Source organism: Sceloporus occidentalis, unplaced genomic scaffold, assembly GCF_023333645.1.
Source record: "Sceloporus occidentalis isolate IW3139 unplaced genomic scaffold, rSceOcc1.0.p SCAF_134, whole genome shotgun sequence".
Taxonomy (NCBI): Eukaryota; Metazoa; Chordata; class Lepidosauria; order Squamata; family Phrynosomatidae; genus Sceloporus; species Sceloporus occidentalis.
The window spans coordinates 592,009-609,229 of record NW_028317114.1 but is presented as its reverse complement, the minus strand read 5'-3'; the positions used below and the strand labels follow the sequence as shown (position 1 = coordinate 609,229).

General features: G+C 38.7%; 1 protein-coding gene across 1 annotated transcript in view; it reads right to left on the bottom strand.

Moving 5' to 3' along the window:
- The window catches only part of LOC149281343 (equilibrative nucleoside transporter 3-like), a 52,283-nt gene extending 45,962 nt beyond the window's left edge, over nucleotides 1–6,321 (bottom strand). The window contains exon 1 of the mRNA XM_089499392.1: nucleotides 6,307–6,321. Within this exon, the coding sequence (XP_089355518.1) occupies nucleotides 6,307–6,321 (15 nt within the window). The remainder of the gene's footprint in view (nucleotides 1–6,306) is intronic.
- Nucleotides 6,322–17,221: the final 10,900 nt, after the last annotated feature.

Here is a 17,221-nt window from a genome sequence, read left to right as displayed (position 1 = left end):
AGATAAGGTGGCTCTGTGCTCCCAAGTAATTAGAAAGAGGTGCTCCTGAGAGGGAAGGGTGGCCACTAGTGGCTGCAGGTAGACATGACAATGAATTATTAGCACATAGTCCAGGCTGGCAGGGTAAAACCCTGACATGAGTTCACTGTACTCCAATGGCCTCCACAATCATCAGATCTCAATTCAATAGAGCACCTTTGGGATGCGGTGGAACGGGAGATTCGTATTATTGACGTGCGGCCGACAAATCTGCAGCAACTGTGTCATGCCGTCAGGTCCATATGGACCAAAATCTCTGAAGAATGTTTCCAGCACCTTGTAGAAAGTATGTCATGAAGAATGAAGGCAAAAGGGGGTCCAACCCGGTAAGGTGTAGCTAATAAAGTGGCCAGTGAGTGTATGCAAGCGTATAGTTTTAGATTGTATGTACATGTAAGTTTAAGTATAGCTATGTGTATGTATGTGTATGGCATTGAAGAGGCTGTGTATATGTATGCGGAACTGATGTTAAGAGTGGTGTGTGTATGTGTATGTATTAGACTTGTGCATTCGTCTTTGGGCGAACATGAAAACGAACACGAAGAGTAAAACGTCTACCATCCCCCCCCCTTCTAACTTACCTTGTCATCGCGGCAGTTCACGGAAGTAGAAATCCGCAGGTTCGCCGTCACGGGTTACAGGGCAGTACGAATGAGCCTATTGATCGCCTACAGGGACCTCCTCTGGCATCAACCAATTGGTTGATGCCAGAGGAAGACCCTGCAGGTGACCAATAGGCTCACTCGCACGGCCTTTGTAAGTTGTAACCCCTGACAGTGAACCTATGGATTTCCGCTCCCGTTAACCCCTTCGATGCTGCATTAGATAACGGGAGCAGAAATCCGTAGGTTAAAGGGCCGTGCAAGCGACCAATAGGCTCACTCGCACGGCCCCTTAACCCTTTAAAAAAAAGTTAACCCCTAAAAAGTTAACCCCTAATAAAAGTTAAAAAGTTAACCCCAACTGCAACTTACCCTGCAGATGCCACTGGTCTCCCTCCCTGTTCAATTAGTTAAATGTCCGTAAGAGCGACTTTATTGGTCGCTCGTACGGACATTTAACTGACTGAACAGGGAGGGAGACCAGTGGGATGTGCCGGGTAAGTTGCAGCATTGGGGTTTTAAAAGTCTGCACAAGCGACTCTGTTGGTCGCTCGTACAGACTTTTAAAACCCCAATGCTGCAACTTACCCTGCAGATGCCACTGGTCTCCCTCCCTGTTCAATTAGTTAAATGTCCGTACGAACAACTTTATTGGTCGCTCGTACGGACATTTAACTGATAGAACAGGGAGGCCAGTGGGATCTGCAGGGTAAGTTACTGCACCAGGAGTTTAACAGTCTGTACGAGCGACCCTATTGGTCACCAGCAGGGGGCTCGTCTGCCATCAACCAATGGCAGACGAGCCCCCTGCTGACGACCAATAGAGTTGCTCATACGTACATTTAAACTCCTGGCGCCAGAGCTGCGTTAACCCAGTATTAACCCCTTAACTGGAAAAAACGAAGAAAAACCGAACACGCAGAATGTCCACGAATATTCGCCCGAAGAGAAGACAGGAACGGGCGAATATTCGCGGAATACGAAGATTTTTTTCCCCCGAAGACGAGCACAAAGACGAACACGAAGAGCCCCCTGGTGCCCAAGTCTAGTATGTATATGTAAGTATTGGTGTTTGAAGTGGTTCTGTGTAATTGTATGTGTATGTTGTAAGAGTGTGTTTATATGTATATATATATATATATATATATATATATGTGTTGAAGTTATATATACATGTGTTATTGTTGCTGTGTGTATGTATGTTTGTGTAGAGCTGCCCCTTACCATCATACCCCAACATTTTTGCACAAATTAATAAAAAATCGTTAAAAGTGAAGTTTGTGTGAATGTGTTTCTCTTTCAATTCGCATGAAAACCTTGACCATTGGATTTAGATTTGGACTTTGCTGAATTCTAGAAACCTTGGACTCTGGGTTTGGATTAGGACCTTGCTTACGTAAGTAACCTTAAACCTTTTTTTTTTACAGTTGATCATTCTAAAATCCTAAGGAATTCATGTCATATTAGTTAATTAATAATAATTTTATATGAAGATCTATTTGACTTTGTTTTTGGATTCATTAATACTGCACAAGGGGGTTTCTTTGGGCTCAGTTTCCTGTTTTCAAATCAAAATCAAGGACTTGCCCTTGCACTCTTGTGCAAAGGGTTCCAGACCATTCAGATAGACAGGTACGCATGTTAAACAAGAACTCCTGCTGAGCCAGAGCTGAAGCTATCTGTCAATGAGTATACCACTTTATTTGTGCCTTATCGGGCAAGTTTTTTTTACTTCAAATAATCAGCATATATGTAAAGTATATAACCAGGGAAAAACAAACAAAAGTATTCATCAATAGTAAAATAAACTATAAGACCTTAATTTTATATGTGAAGGAATCAAAAAATAATGTCTATTTTATATTTTATGAAATCCCCATATATAATTATTATTATTTGAGACTGGGGTGATCATTATTAACTATAATATTTATATGAATAATGTCTATATTATATCCAAAAAGTTTAAATGATATATAATGGTCAGATAAAGAACAATGCTGCCACCTTGAGGAATCTTTGCAGGGTTACATAGAGGATTAAATATAGGCAATTTTTCTAATACCTTTACCATGCCACATTTCTGTCTGAATTAATACACTCACTGGCCATTTTATTTGGTACATCTTGCTAGTACTGGGTTGAACCCCTTTTTGCCTTCAGAACTGCCTTCATTCTTTGTGGCATACTTTCTACAAGGTGCTGGAAACATTCCTCTCCCGTTCCACCACATCACAAAGGTGCTCAAAGATTTAAATCTGGCGACTGTGGAGGCCATTGGAGTACAATGCAGTATGTAAAACGCTATATATATGTGTGTGTATATATATATATATATATATATATACATGCATTTTTATCTACATAATATGTACTTATCTCTTTGAAGTAAAGAGCGTGATTGAAATATGATTTCAAAATAACAGCTAAACTGGCAGTTGTTTTTCATTCTTTATTATTAGCCCCTGCTGCCAATCTATATAAATATTAGACCCTGTTGCTAATATATATACATATATATATATATATATATATATATATATTAGATCCTGTTGCCAATATATACTGTATTTGCTTGATTATAAGAGAAGGTTTTTTTTCATAGCAAATGCTCTCAAAAATACCTCTCATCTTATATTCGAGGTCGTCTTATAATCAGACCTCAAACAGAGGTCTGACTACAAGACTAAGATCCAGATCTCCCCCCCCCCCCACAGTGCTGCAGGGGACATGGATTCTCCTCTCTGGCAGCTGGTGGATGTCTGCACGATGCACGCAAACAACCCCCGCTGCTACCCGACACTGCCACCGGAGCTTCTATGACGATCATATGGGGGGTAGAGTAGCAAGCCGTGGGGCAGATGTGCATAAATGGGGGGCAGGTTGGCAAATAAAAGGAAATAAAAACAAAAAATGCATTTTTCTCAATCATAGGTTTTATTAAATATGAACAAATAGTTTACATGTGAATAAATGTTTACTAGTAAAACTGTCTTCTTATAGGGTAGTTTTATATTTAGGCTTTTTCTTTTTTTCTAAATTAATATTCAAATTATGGGGGGGTTGTCTTATAATAAGGGTATATACGGTATATAAATATTAGATCCTGCTGACAATATATATAAATATTAGATCCTGCTGAAAATATTTTTTTATATTGAAAAAATTGGACCCTATCACTCCCTCTGCACCAAAAAATATTTGCCACACTGACTGCAGATTAGGGGAAGACTGTGAGAGTCAGTGCAGTCTTCCCTCCTTCTGACCATTAATGCATTCTCACAAATCATTCACACACAAATTCAAACTCTCAATCATTCACACAATTCATACACACATTAATTCATTAATTCTCTCACTCATTCACACAATACAGACACACATTTATACTCTCACCCATTCACACAATTCATTCACACATTAATTCTTTCATTCTCACTCTTTATTTATTTCACTACCCACCTTTCTCACTAGCTACCTCTCCTTCCTCTTCTCACCATTTCTCCTCTCTTCTCCCCTTCTCACTATATACACCCTGTCGTTCTTCTCACTATCTACCCTCTCCCCCCTTTGTAGTTCACTTACCCTGCTGAAGTCCTGCTTTGCTCTGCTGCAGTGCTCACTGCTGCACGCCGGAATAACACACACTCCATCTCTCCCCATTTACACATCCCTGCTCACACACACAATTACACATCCCTGTCGCAGCTGCAACCCCTGTTGTTATGCCAGTGTTCTCCCATTTAGAAAGTTAAACTGGAGTTTAGCACACACTGTACTCTGGATTTTGTGAATAGATGCAAAAATGTAGAGGTAAAGACTTGTGACATGTTGGAATGAGACAGCATTGTATCTACTAGTAACTATGATTTTAGATAAAGGGTCTCAAACATGAATTGTGACTTGTGTTCTTGGGTGTGTGTCTGTGAGTGACGTGAGTTACCTTTTTGTGTTTGTACCTTTCAGAGGGCTGTGAGCATTTGTGAGTTTTTGTGTGAGTGCTGTGTATTGTGGTCTCGTGGAAGTGTCTATTTTTTACTGTAGAGTGCTGTAGTGTGTGTGTATGTCTGGGTTGTACTAGCGAGTAATGTGAGTCCCTGGCGGTGAGCTCTGTGAATTGTGTTTATGAGTACATGTCACGCTGATGTATTTATGCATCATGTACCTGAACATAGCTGTGAATTGGATTATTTTATGGAGTACCAATTGCATTTACAAATGTGCAGCACCCCTTAAGTGTAGATTCAACCCCCCCAAGTGTGTTTGACAACTCATTTTGTCAGACCTAACTATCCTACTGCATTCACCAACAGATGAATGTTTTCACACTATCTCACCTAGTCTCAATGCACTGATGAAACTTTCTCTACCAATTTAGCACTTCTAGTATCACCTAAGTGTCAAATGCATAAGTCTAGTTCCAGGCAAACCGTTTTCTTTCAAATGCAAAGTTCGGCCCATTTAACTGTTACATAAAATTCATAATGTGAAATGTTTTTCTCCAAGTTACAAGACACAGCAATTCTGTATATATAATCCTATTAAAACAGTGAGAAACTTACTGTTTACATCTGCTGTAGAATGTTTTAGATCACAGTTGTAGCTTGGTGTAGGTCTTCTCCAAGGTCAGTACTTGGCAGAGTCCTGGCGATGATATGTAAATTAATACTGAAATGTGTCTTGTAAATTAAGAGTTCTTTATACAGTTACCCAGAAAGTTAACTTTGATTCATATTCAACTACATTTACTTTAACTAGTATAATATTAATCTAGCACTAACATTATAAAGATTTGTAATTAGTTTGTTACCACTTTCTATATTGCACATGGTTTGTAGGTACCTAATTGAAGTATGTCGGAAGATCAGGGGCTCAATTCAATGGGCCTGACTAAATCTGTAAAACAGAAACAGAATGATCGTCTTATACAAAGTATGATTGTAGCAATTCAATACCTAAGAATAAAACCAAATGAAGGACCGTAATCCGAACCAAAATGCTTATAAGCAGTAAGCAACCATCCCACCTAACAGAGCATGCTGATTGCCACAGGTAACAACCAATCGTGCAATTGGAAACTTGCAATAAATAGGCAGGGCCGGATTAACGTCAGGACAGATGGAGCTGAAAATAGGTCCAGTCGTGCAAAAGCACCGGCTAAGCTGGTTAGCATGGAGATCAATGGGTCACCTGGGAGAGCTCTCCCCTAACTGGCTGTGCATTCCATATTAAAAAGGTAATTGTACACAGCCGATCAGAGGAGATCTCTCCGCCGGCCCATTGATTTGCCAGGCTTCCGTCCTAATGGTTCGCTCATAGTCAGAAACGCCAACGGAGGGTCTTTACGGAAGCCTGGTATATGATTTGTCAGGCTTTCCTAGCATTACAATTCTGAAATGCTCGGAGGGAAGCCAAGAGAGTATAGCTGGGATCCTACCTCCATCGTAGCACATCTAAAAATAAAAGCCCCTAGAGCAATGCGGCAGCTACTGCCCTATTTCTTTGCTGAATGTTGATCTGAAGCTGTTTGCGAAGATCCTGGCCAACTGCATTAAGCCTCTAATGCCATCCCTGATCCACCCTGACCAGACAGGGTTTGTTCCCGGTCGTGAGGTCTGGATAGTACTATTAGGGCTCTGTCTTTAATGCACAACGCAAAACTTACCCACACCTCGGCCATTCTGCGGTCTATAGACGCCGAAAAGGCCTTTGACAGAGTTGACTGGACCTTCATGCTCTCCACCTTAACGCATATGGGATCCGCTCTCTGTATTCCACCCCCATGCCCCGGGTTCGTGTTAATGGCTTCCACTCAGACCCCTTTCACATTCGGAATGGCACATGCCAGGGTTGCCCGTTGTCCCCCTTGTTGTTTGTGCTCTCCCTGGAACCACTTCTTCAGGCCGTGAGGATAAACCCGGATATCTGTGGTCTCCAGGTTGGGGACACCCAACATAAGATTTTAGGCTATGCTGATGACCTCTTGTTTGTTGTCACTCACCCCAGAATCTCTCTTTCAAACATCCTTTGGGAATTCTCGCTGTATGGTGCCCTCACGAACTTTAAAATTAACACAACATCCAAATCAGAAATCCTTAATGTGACTTTGCCCTGTGATGAGGCTAACTCTCTAAAACCCTCTTTCTCCTTTACCTAGTGCTGCCCTAAACTTAAGTATCTGGGAATCTGGCTCTCTCCCGAGAGAGATGTGCCTAACCGATGCTGGAGATGCTGGCGCTACTCCGGGTTCTCTGCTTCACCTATGGTGGCACTGCCCACTCATCGCCTCATATTGGAAAGCTATACATTCCCAGGTGCACCACTTTACTGATGAGCTCCTCCCCTTCACTCCGGAATTCTTTCTACTCCATCACACGTCCCACTCGATCAAGTGGTTTCGGAAATCGGTACGCCGTCATCTCATGGTGGCCCCCCCACGCTTAAGGAATGGATCCTCAGAGTTGAGCAGATCCGTATATTAGATGAATTAAGTCTCTCGGCTGACACGGGAACGGAGCGATACTTATCCACATAGTTTTATTGGCTCTCTTATGTGCATGACCCTTTGCTTGAGTACATTTCTGTCATGTCTCCCTGTCTTCGTCCGCATGTGTTTGCTTCGGTTGTGTTTTCCCATCTCCCTGTGCCGCTGTCTCCCCCCTCCTTTTATCGTTATTATTATTGTTATAATTTTTTTTCTTCTCTCCCCCCCCCAATTGGTCTTCTCCTGTCCGCCCACGACATCCCTCCTTCTGTTCTGCCTTTCCCTCTATATCACAGCCTGCGTTTCCTAAGCCCTGGTGGGCTTCTCGTCCTGGGTCATTATGCTGCCTCATTGTGGGTGCCCCTCCCCAGTACGGCTGTGCTGGGCTCTTGTTAGGCTATACTTCCACCACACATTATTTTTGCGAGATGCTGCTGTATGATTTTCTGTTTCTGTATGGTTTTCTGTCCCCCCCTCCCTTCTTATTTTTCTGTACCCCTTTTAAATCTATAAAAACTAAAGTCTGATTTACCCTAAAAATAAAAGCCAGCAGGTAAGCAGGCTAAACTATTTTATTTAGTACATAGAAGATGCAATACAAAATTATAACTCCAGATTATTATGTGTGCAATTTAAGTTACAATCATGCACAAGCCATTATTATAAGTTATATTAATTTATGATAATTGGTCCTGGTCTCTGCATGTATTTGTGTTTAACCCCTTAACGTCTATTGACGGGTCAGGCACGTCACGCAAAAACGGTCATGTAACGACCAATGATGTGCCCGACACGTCATTTCGTTAAGCAAGCTTAGAAAATGAGCTACAATCACTTTCTTCGCCTAAACGGTGTTGCTGTAATGCCTCGATTCAGCAACACCGAGATCGGCATCAGGGGCCATGTCTGGCCCCTCCCCAGGGCGTCAACATCCGCCATACACTGTATGGCGGATGACGCCTGTTTTAAAACTTCAATGGTGTTGCTCGATCACAAAGCATTCAGCGACACCGAACACTCCGATCGGTCACAACTGCCACTGCGAGTGATTTTGCCAATCGCAAGATTTCGTTGGAAAAGTTTGCCAGAGGGTCTCCAGATCCTCTACAGAACTCTGGCTCCAATTGCAGGTTGAATACAGATACTGCATTCAACCATGCAAGTCAATGCTTTCTAATCACAATGTGATTAGTAAAATATAAAAAAAATATATATATAAAAAAAAAAGTTTATTATTATGAGCAATTACTAAAATTAGCGCTGTATCTTTCCAAAAATATTGACATGGAAAGAGTTAAAGTAAAAGCATTTCAAATACCGAAGGGGTGTCTAATTTAAAAAAAAAATAATGGTTTGATGGGGTAAATTGGAGTGGCCGGGCTCAAAGATAGGGCATAGGCACAGACTGACCAAAATGGGGGGGTGTCAGGCTCGTGCTGTTCCTCCTGCAGCCTCCGCTGCACGCCATGCTGCCGCTCCATCATGGGGTAGGACGCGTCCCCGGCCTCTAGTTGAACGCATGCTGTGATCTGTCTGCTCCTCTGGGTCGCAGAGGGCAAGGGGGCGTGTCCCGACATCAATGACTGAGGCAGGAAAGACTGGAAAAGAGGCTGGCAATCCCTTTGGGGGATTGCATAGTGTAGTGGGAGAAGGCTGGAGCACCCTGGAATTAGAGGGGGGGCTTTACCTAACAGCCTATACAAAAACCTTACACACCCTTAATTAGGGTTATTAGTTATTAGTTATTGAGCTTACTAGCTGGCTTTGCTCTGCTCAGGCCCTATTCCTTCTGGGATTATCCTCTGCTGTTTGAGTGATTTCCCGGCACCCGACTTTGTCATTGTTTACTGGACTTTGTGTCTCTCTCTCTCCTATCCTGACCCGGCTCGTTACCGGTTGTTGCACCTTGCCGCCAGTCCTGATCCTGGTTCACCTCCCGCACTTCACTTTAGCCTTTGGCTAAAAAAAAAATACTACCACAAACATTGGCAAAGGCTGGTGGTAGAATCTCATGCATGGAAAGGGTTAAATACTTGCATTTGAAATACTTTGGGATGTCTAGTTTTCAAAAATGTATGGTTTGATGGGGTAAGTTGCATTGGCCAGCTTCAAAGATACCCGAAATAGCATATGGGGCAGAATGACCAGCTTTGGAAAAAAAATGGTTTTGAAATAACAAAACGCTACTTGTACTTATTGCCCAATAACTTTACAGCTCTATCCTTAAGGGGTTAAAATATGACATTAATACACAAAATATTATGATTCCTAGTAAATAATATAATGGGTGAGACAGGAGTGATGAGAGGGAGTTTGTGTCTTTTATCCATTTCTATGATGTGCTTTTTTGCAATTTGAAATAAAGTTGCGTCTGATGGGGTCTGCGATATTATCTACATAGAACAAGTCTTTACATATTATACTTAAGTTCATTACATTGCATTTATTTATATAGCGCCAGCAGATTGAAAATCTGAAATTAAAACAATACCAAACTGGTACAAAAGAAGACCAGGCTGTTTTTTACCTTTTGTACCCTTTGGCTGTTTTAACACTTTTGCGGTGCACGTGTTTAGATGTAATTTTCTCTTCACCTATTTAGTGAACCCACACAAGTTATATATTTAGATTTTTTTCAGGACAAGAAGGTCATTCTTCAGATACCATTTTCTGATCATATTATCATTTCCTATAAAAAAAAAAAAAATGATGATGAAAAATTGAAAACCCCTTTCCTCAATTTTATTTGAAAAATCTTTTACTCATCCAAAAAAGCTAATGAAAAAGCCTGCTAAATAGATTCTTTTAACACTTTTGCAGCGCTCGTGTTTAGCTGTAATTTTCTCCTTTTTTAGTGTACCCACACAAGTTATATGCTGCTTTTTTTTCTTCAGATACCATTTTTTTATCATGTCATCTAATTTCTCATGACAAATAATAAAATATGATGAAAAAAAACGCTTTTATTTGAAAAATCTTTTACCTGCCAGATAGATTCTATTTTTTTAAAGGACGCGCCGCCGTCTTGCAAGTGGCAAAATCTTTCCACTTTCCGGAGCGGTCACAGTGCATCCTGGGGTGGATGTTCGGTGTTTCTGAATGCCTCCCTATTGAGGCATTTCAGCTATATCATTGAAGTTTAGGAGGCGATTGTTGATATGGCCATATATTACTTAGCCAATCATTTTTAGTTTATGGTGAGTTACCTTTAGAAAAAGAGGACCACTGTGTCAAAGTTATAAGGGACATTCCAGTTTCCTATACAGTACACTTAACAAAGAATGCATATAAAACTATGTAAGGTACTTTAATGTGTATTCTCAAAATCCAGGGGAAAAAACCTTCACTAGAATGCCTCATCTGCATCTTGATATTTCTTTCTAGTGGCAGGAAAGCACTCATTTAAATCAATGGGGGTGCTCTTGGCACATGAGCACAGTGGTCTGGTTAGACTCTTACCCAGGGCGTTTGCTGAGCCAGCACTGGAACTGAATTAATATAACTAAATTAAGAGGTGCATAAGATACCTAGAGTGTCCCTTTAACTCTATTTTAACTCAATTTTGGTGAGATCTATAACCCAAGCGCATCACAGCAGGGGCCAAGCTAAAGTCTTGTTATCCTAAGCTCTATACTGACACAAGCAACCTCAATATCCTTGAGGATGGCATTACAGAGTCTTGTGTCTCCTTGATCAATTATGATTTCATCTCCTTGTGAAACTATAGGACCAATGTTTTTGGTGATGATAAGGTCTACTTATTAAGCATTCAAAATATTACATAACATATTATAGTTCAAATAGGATCTTGGGCTTGTGAATAGACCTTCCTTGTCAGAGGAAAGGTTGACCTTGTAGTTTACTAACCCAGGAGACAGCATTTAACGTTCTGCCACAAGAAGTACTGAGCTGTCCCTGCATAAATTAATGACAGCAAGGAGTTGATATGTACAGCTCCCGTACAAAGTCTGAGTCTCTTTCAGCTGCCACTCAGGGTATTTGCAGCCTTTGGATTTGACATGCTTTCCTGGTCTGCAAAACCTGAAATAAGTCCATGGAGGTAGTTCCCTATTAATGCTGCTGCATTTCAGGATCATTTTCTTACCATTGCAGGTAGTTCACCATTTAGTGGAACACAGAATCAAAATGTATATTATTGGGCTACCATATTTGTCACGCCAACAATTAAAAGGAAAAGCAGATTGGATTGTACCCCTCAATTAAAACTACTGAATAGATTAGCAATTATCTGCAACAAAAGTAATTCAAACAGAATGTCCTTAGTTATTCTTTTAACAAATGAGCTATCCCATTAAGCCAATATTTTGATTAAATAACTCTATAATCAAATCTTTTCAGCAACTACTTGTTTGAGATAAACATAGCCATAATAAAATGTTCCGCAGACATAAATTATTTTATTTTTTATTAGACTAGGAAATATAATTTATTTCATAAAAATGTTACAATAGGAATGCTAAACTTTATTTACAGTTTGTTTTGTAGTAGTATACAGAATTGACAGACAGGAATATGAGGGAACTGGAGGGTAACAAAGAATTAGGTGAGGCAGAAAGCATTAAAACACCAACTCTTATAACATGTTTTTCCCAAGCAAAAATAGTAAGCATGGATAACATGGAAATGAAATGGAAAAGAGGTTAATTTTTAACACAGTAAACAGCATTTGGTTCTTTTTATTTGAAAACAAAATCTACTGCACAATTATCCAGCAAAATTAAGGGATCCTTACAATACTTGGTTGCCTATTGCATACACATATTCAAAGCAACATTGCCTCCATTTTTTTTGCATAATGAGAACAGGAAAAAATCACTCCTTTTCTAAATATAGCTTCCTACTGACCTATAGGAGTAAAGCTTTTATGACGGCTGTTGCAATTTCACCAAAGCTACCATGAACACTGTTGCATAAAAAGGTCAATATTTAGCAACTAGAGGAAAAAACTGCCCCAGAGACCTAGCAGTTATCTGTCAGCTAGACATCCTCCATAGCAAACACAGAGAGCTCTCAGGTACGGTAATTAGGGTATTGTTTGATATGGACCAAAATATCAATCAGTATGATGCGAGTTAAACAAGTACCCCCTGCCAACAGTGTATTTTGGCCTTCAATAATATGTCCAGGGGGCAGCAGTAGCTCACCCTAGTGCACCTCTGTTCAATGGGTCGGTTGCAAGTGAGATCTCTGATCTACCTAACTAGCCCATCAAAACTATCGAGGAGACTCCATAGCATGCTGACCCTAGTTCCATACCCGTAGCTGCAGAGGTGGGACAAGGGGCAGCAGGGGGCATAGCCCTTGGTCAGGACAGTACCTAATATGAATACCACACTGCCTCCAAACCATCTTGTTCAATATCATCGTTTGTCAATATGTTTTGTAGAGCTTTTTTATTCACGCACATCAAAGAAAACAACACAGACAGAATTACTGTACTGTAACCCAACTAGTCTTTTTTTTACCAATGTATTAGTGTCAACAACTGCTGAGAACCAGCTGCAAGGTAGGCCGGTTTTCATAAATACACTTGGCAAGCATTGCCATGGGAATGCTTGAGAAAGCTCCTTGTTTCTATTTCCATAGGAATAATACAAATCTAAGGTTTACTCCAACAATATTTAAATCAATAATACAAGATCAAGATCAAATGTTACCATAATGTTTCCAGTTATGTCTTATTTCTAATTCAAAAAAGCTCTATCTTTTTTATGGTGGATCTATTTATTAAACAAAACCACCCATTAAATTGAAAAGCTTGGTAAGCACTGCTACAAATTTAGAAGCACTTAGAAGTGATATTTGAAAGTCAGAATATTGTTGGGTCAAATTAACAACCTATGCATCTAACATTATTATGTTATTATTATGTTTTTTTGTGATAATGGTACAATGTGACCTTTGGGAAAAAGTAAAGAGGAAAAAAGGGAAAATAATAATAATAATAATAAACAAAATAACAGATGCTTCCAGACAACATTATATAAACATAACCAAATGGAGGCATCACTACAGCAACAAAAATGTAATTGAACAGCTCTTACTATAATTGAAGTACTAGCAAAAATATATTTGTATTAAAAAATATCCTTTGTTATGATTTTGTAACACTAATTTGTATACCCCTCTATCTTATATTGGCCAATAACCGCACATAATCCTTGGAGTCTTACTGGAATATAAATACCTTTTCATTACTCTAATATAAAGTTCTAGCGCCTACTAAGAACATCACGTTAAGGAAAAGTATTGTTTTAGGTCTAATGTTTTACTAAGCACCCTATCACAATTGTAGCTAAAATTGTTGAATTAATTACAATTTTATTCTTGACAAAAATATGTTTAGCTCCAGATTTACTAAGTTCCAGACTTTTAATTGCAATAGCTACCAACACTTCACTGATGGAGCAAAGGTTGGTTTGTGTAATTACGACTGGCCCTGACATAATACTGATCTGCTAAGGAAAAGATAATTCAGAGGTAAATGGAAACAGTATCTTTAGCTGTCTTGGAGTTATATTTCTTAAAGCTGTTTGCCTTTCCATCTCCTTGGAGCTTATTTACAACTTAAAGTGGGCACTATTGTTTTTTTTTTTATTTATGATTTAATTTTCTTAAAAACCATACAATGCTCTTTAACACTTATAGAAATATTTATTTACATCAATTCTCTTTGGGAGAGTGAAATGAAAATGGGAGCTTTTCTGCTTGAGAGTCATCACACAACATATTTTTACTGTTTATTTGTAGGCACATCCAGTGATGCTAGCACAGTTTTGGGAATTACACTGGAATGAAAGAAAATTGTGTCATTTAATAATTACAAACAATATTATATATGCATTTTGGACTGATGTTTTTGCTAATTTTAACAAATACACTTAAAACAGTAGATAGCAAAAGAAGATGATCTGCATAAAGCATGTATGTAAATGCATTGAAACATTCCCACACATGCTTCTAATGCTACATAACAGATTACTGCTCTTATCAGAAACAAAATTCTAAAAGTAACACGGTATTGTTAATGTGGAGAAAGGCACAAAATGTCATGGGCCATGAGATGTGTATCATGAAGTAGGAAAAAGGTCAATTTATTGGTAATAATGAAGTCACCAGGTGTTTTCAATGGCTACCATAAAGGCACTTGGGTATAAAGGCCTCCTATGTAAGTATTGATGTCTCAATACAAACAAATTGCAAGAGCTCTGTTTAATCTGTTATTCTGCACTGGCAAATATGAAAAACCTATGAAAGAATGTATAGGCGAGTACATGAAACAATTCAACAATACCCTTTATTGAAAGGTATACAGTTGGTGAGACCGATATCTCGGAATATTATAAATCGGCTACAGCTTACCACATCTAATAAGCAAGATGCTACTTTAGTCAACATTAGTAATACCAATGAGAAGAATAAGACCATCAAAAATATTAAACTCATAGTCTCATGACTATCCCATATTTGACATAGTATGCCATGATATTTGACAGCTGTGCATTTTGCATTTGAGAAACTAGTTATGTTCACTTACTAAATTGCTTGGGGTGCTCAGAACAATGGTCTACTGAGTTGAGTATACATCCAAGCATGGCTGGGCAGACTCTTGGATAAACTCTATATCTGGTGCCCAGTTTATGCTATTTCATACAGAACTGTATAAAAAAAAAGGTTCTGAAAAGTATCCAGCTGACTCATACATTGTAGATAATTTTCTCCAACCCGGAATGATTGGTAATAGACACAAGTATATTACAGACAAAAGGGCAAAAAAAAAAAAGGGTACAACTCCATGGAAAAATTTTGAGTTATGCTCCAAGGCCATTTTCACAAATTGCTTTTCTTAGGTCTGAAGTGTTCAGATCTGAATGACAATCCAGTATCTTGTATAATGACAATCCCTATTGTTAAGAGCATATACTTCAGACTGTAATTTGTCAGTTTTTCCCCAGCTGCTCTTTTGTGCCAGTAATCATGAAATAGTTAAGTAACAATTTTCAATGTCTATATAGGAAATATGACATACAAATAAGTCTATATTTATCAACAGTTTGATCAAAGTACTAGAAGGAAATTTAGCAACAGCAACACTGTGAACAGACTTTCTCAAATGCCCCTGAGAGAGAACAGAACCTGAATGAATTATTGTGTTCACCTTATCGCCTGCAGGGTATATGATGTATATCCTTATTAAAAATAAAAAAAATTTAAAAAAAAACAAAACTGTCCAGGAAGCCCCTGAGAGAAAAGGCAAAAAATAAAATGCAACTTTTTGTATTTATTTTTGTAAATTTTTTTTTAAATAAAATAAATAAGCAACACAAAAGCGAAGTACAGAAATCTGCAACAGAAACTCTTAAGAGCACCAAAAAAAATCACCTCACAATATTTCTTTTCTCATTTAAATTACATTTTAAAAATTAATGTTGGGATTAACTGGTTAATAGACCTTAATTCAAATTACCTTCATTATGATACTTCAACCCTAGAGATGAATTTAAAAATAAGAGCTGAAGATGGAAATACTCCATAAAACCCTATAATACTGTCCACTGCCTAGCACGTTAATTAGCCAAGCTATACACAGGGTCTTGTGTTTGTATTTTTTATACAATGACTTTAAACAGCTGTTGCAAAAAATGGCTTTAAGGATTTTAGTTTTTTGGTGGCTTCTATGGATGCAATCTAGAGAAACATACATGAACAACAGGACAAGGCCCACTGAAGATATAAATAGTGTGTCTTCTCCTCTCTGAGGCTCCAGTACCAAATGCAAAAATAATGTGGGTTAATAAGCATATAGAAAAGTCTTAATGTATTAGCCTTGAACCTTTAGGGATAATCTTTGATTTGCTAGCCTCAGCGATATTCTAGACACTGTCTCCAAAGGTCACAATACAAGTTTGGTTGTGTGATTTCATCTGGCACATACTTCCATACAGTTGTCCCACCTAACTAGCATAACCAATTAAGCATTGAAAGGCAAAGGTAGGTACCGTGATATCTTACTTTATGTGTTGCACACTGTAACAGGTCTGCTCTTTGCAATCAAGATAGGAAGGGAAGCATTTTTGACAAATCAAGCTGACTAAGAAATGTTACATCATATTATCTTCTATCTGCAAACATGTATATTTTCACAAAATTACAGTGATTATTTTATGAGGGGCTGCCTGTTGTCAGTTGTTTGTTAATGACTTGTTTCAGAGCCACAAAATATTTCACAATTGGTGTTCATCATGATCTATTAACCGAAAATGTTAAAACCCCAACCCATATTCAACGGATTAGAATGTTATGCTTCTTGACCCATTAATAAGTTAAAATGGTCTGTATGGCATTATGTGAACATTGCCTTCACTCGTGTAACAGCTCACGTTTCACTATAACCCAAATACATTTTTTTCCCTGAGCAGTGTAGGGTTTGATTAAAAAAATAATTAGTATGAAAATTAAAAAGAGATAGCAAACCAAACAACAGCTCATGGCAATATATCAACACATTTTATACCTTAAGTCGACTTCATGTGTGAAGCCACAGAGTTGATTTTATGTTTACATTTGGAAATGTCTAGCAACAACAAAAAATAAGGGACATGTTGCTCTTTCATTATTAACCTCACATATGGAAAAGGACATATCTTTATCCATTAACATATAAAACATGGATTCATCCAAAGATCTGGATAATAAATAAACATGCGTTTCCTAAGAAACCATTTAACCTCATTAGCGAGGTTGTTCCCAAGCATGGACAGGAAAAAAGCAGTTTGTGTAGATTGTACATGACCTTTTAAAAGGATTATACACCAGTGAAGATGAATGGGGTAAAGGTAAAGAAAAATATAATGCGATAAATCTACAAAGTCTTCTTCGATGCTTGGCCTGGAAAGGTGGAGTATGTCTTTGTCACGTTATCGATGATGTTCTTCTTCTTGTGCAGAGTTTCATAGGATTGGGGTTCTAAATGTAATCCATTAGACATTTGGATGGCTTGTAAACAGAGTATGTAAGGATTTCTAAGGCTGGTTGTGATCAGAAAACAAGGAAGAAATTCCTTCTGTCTCCATAC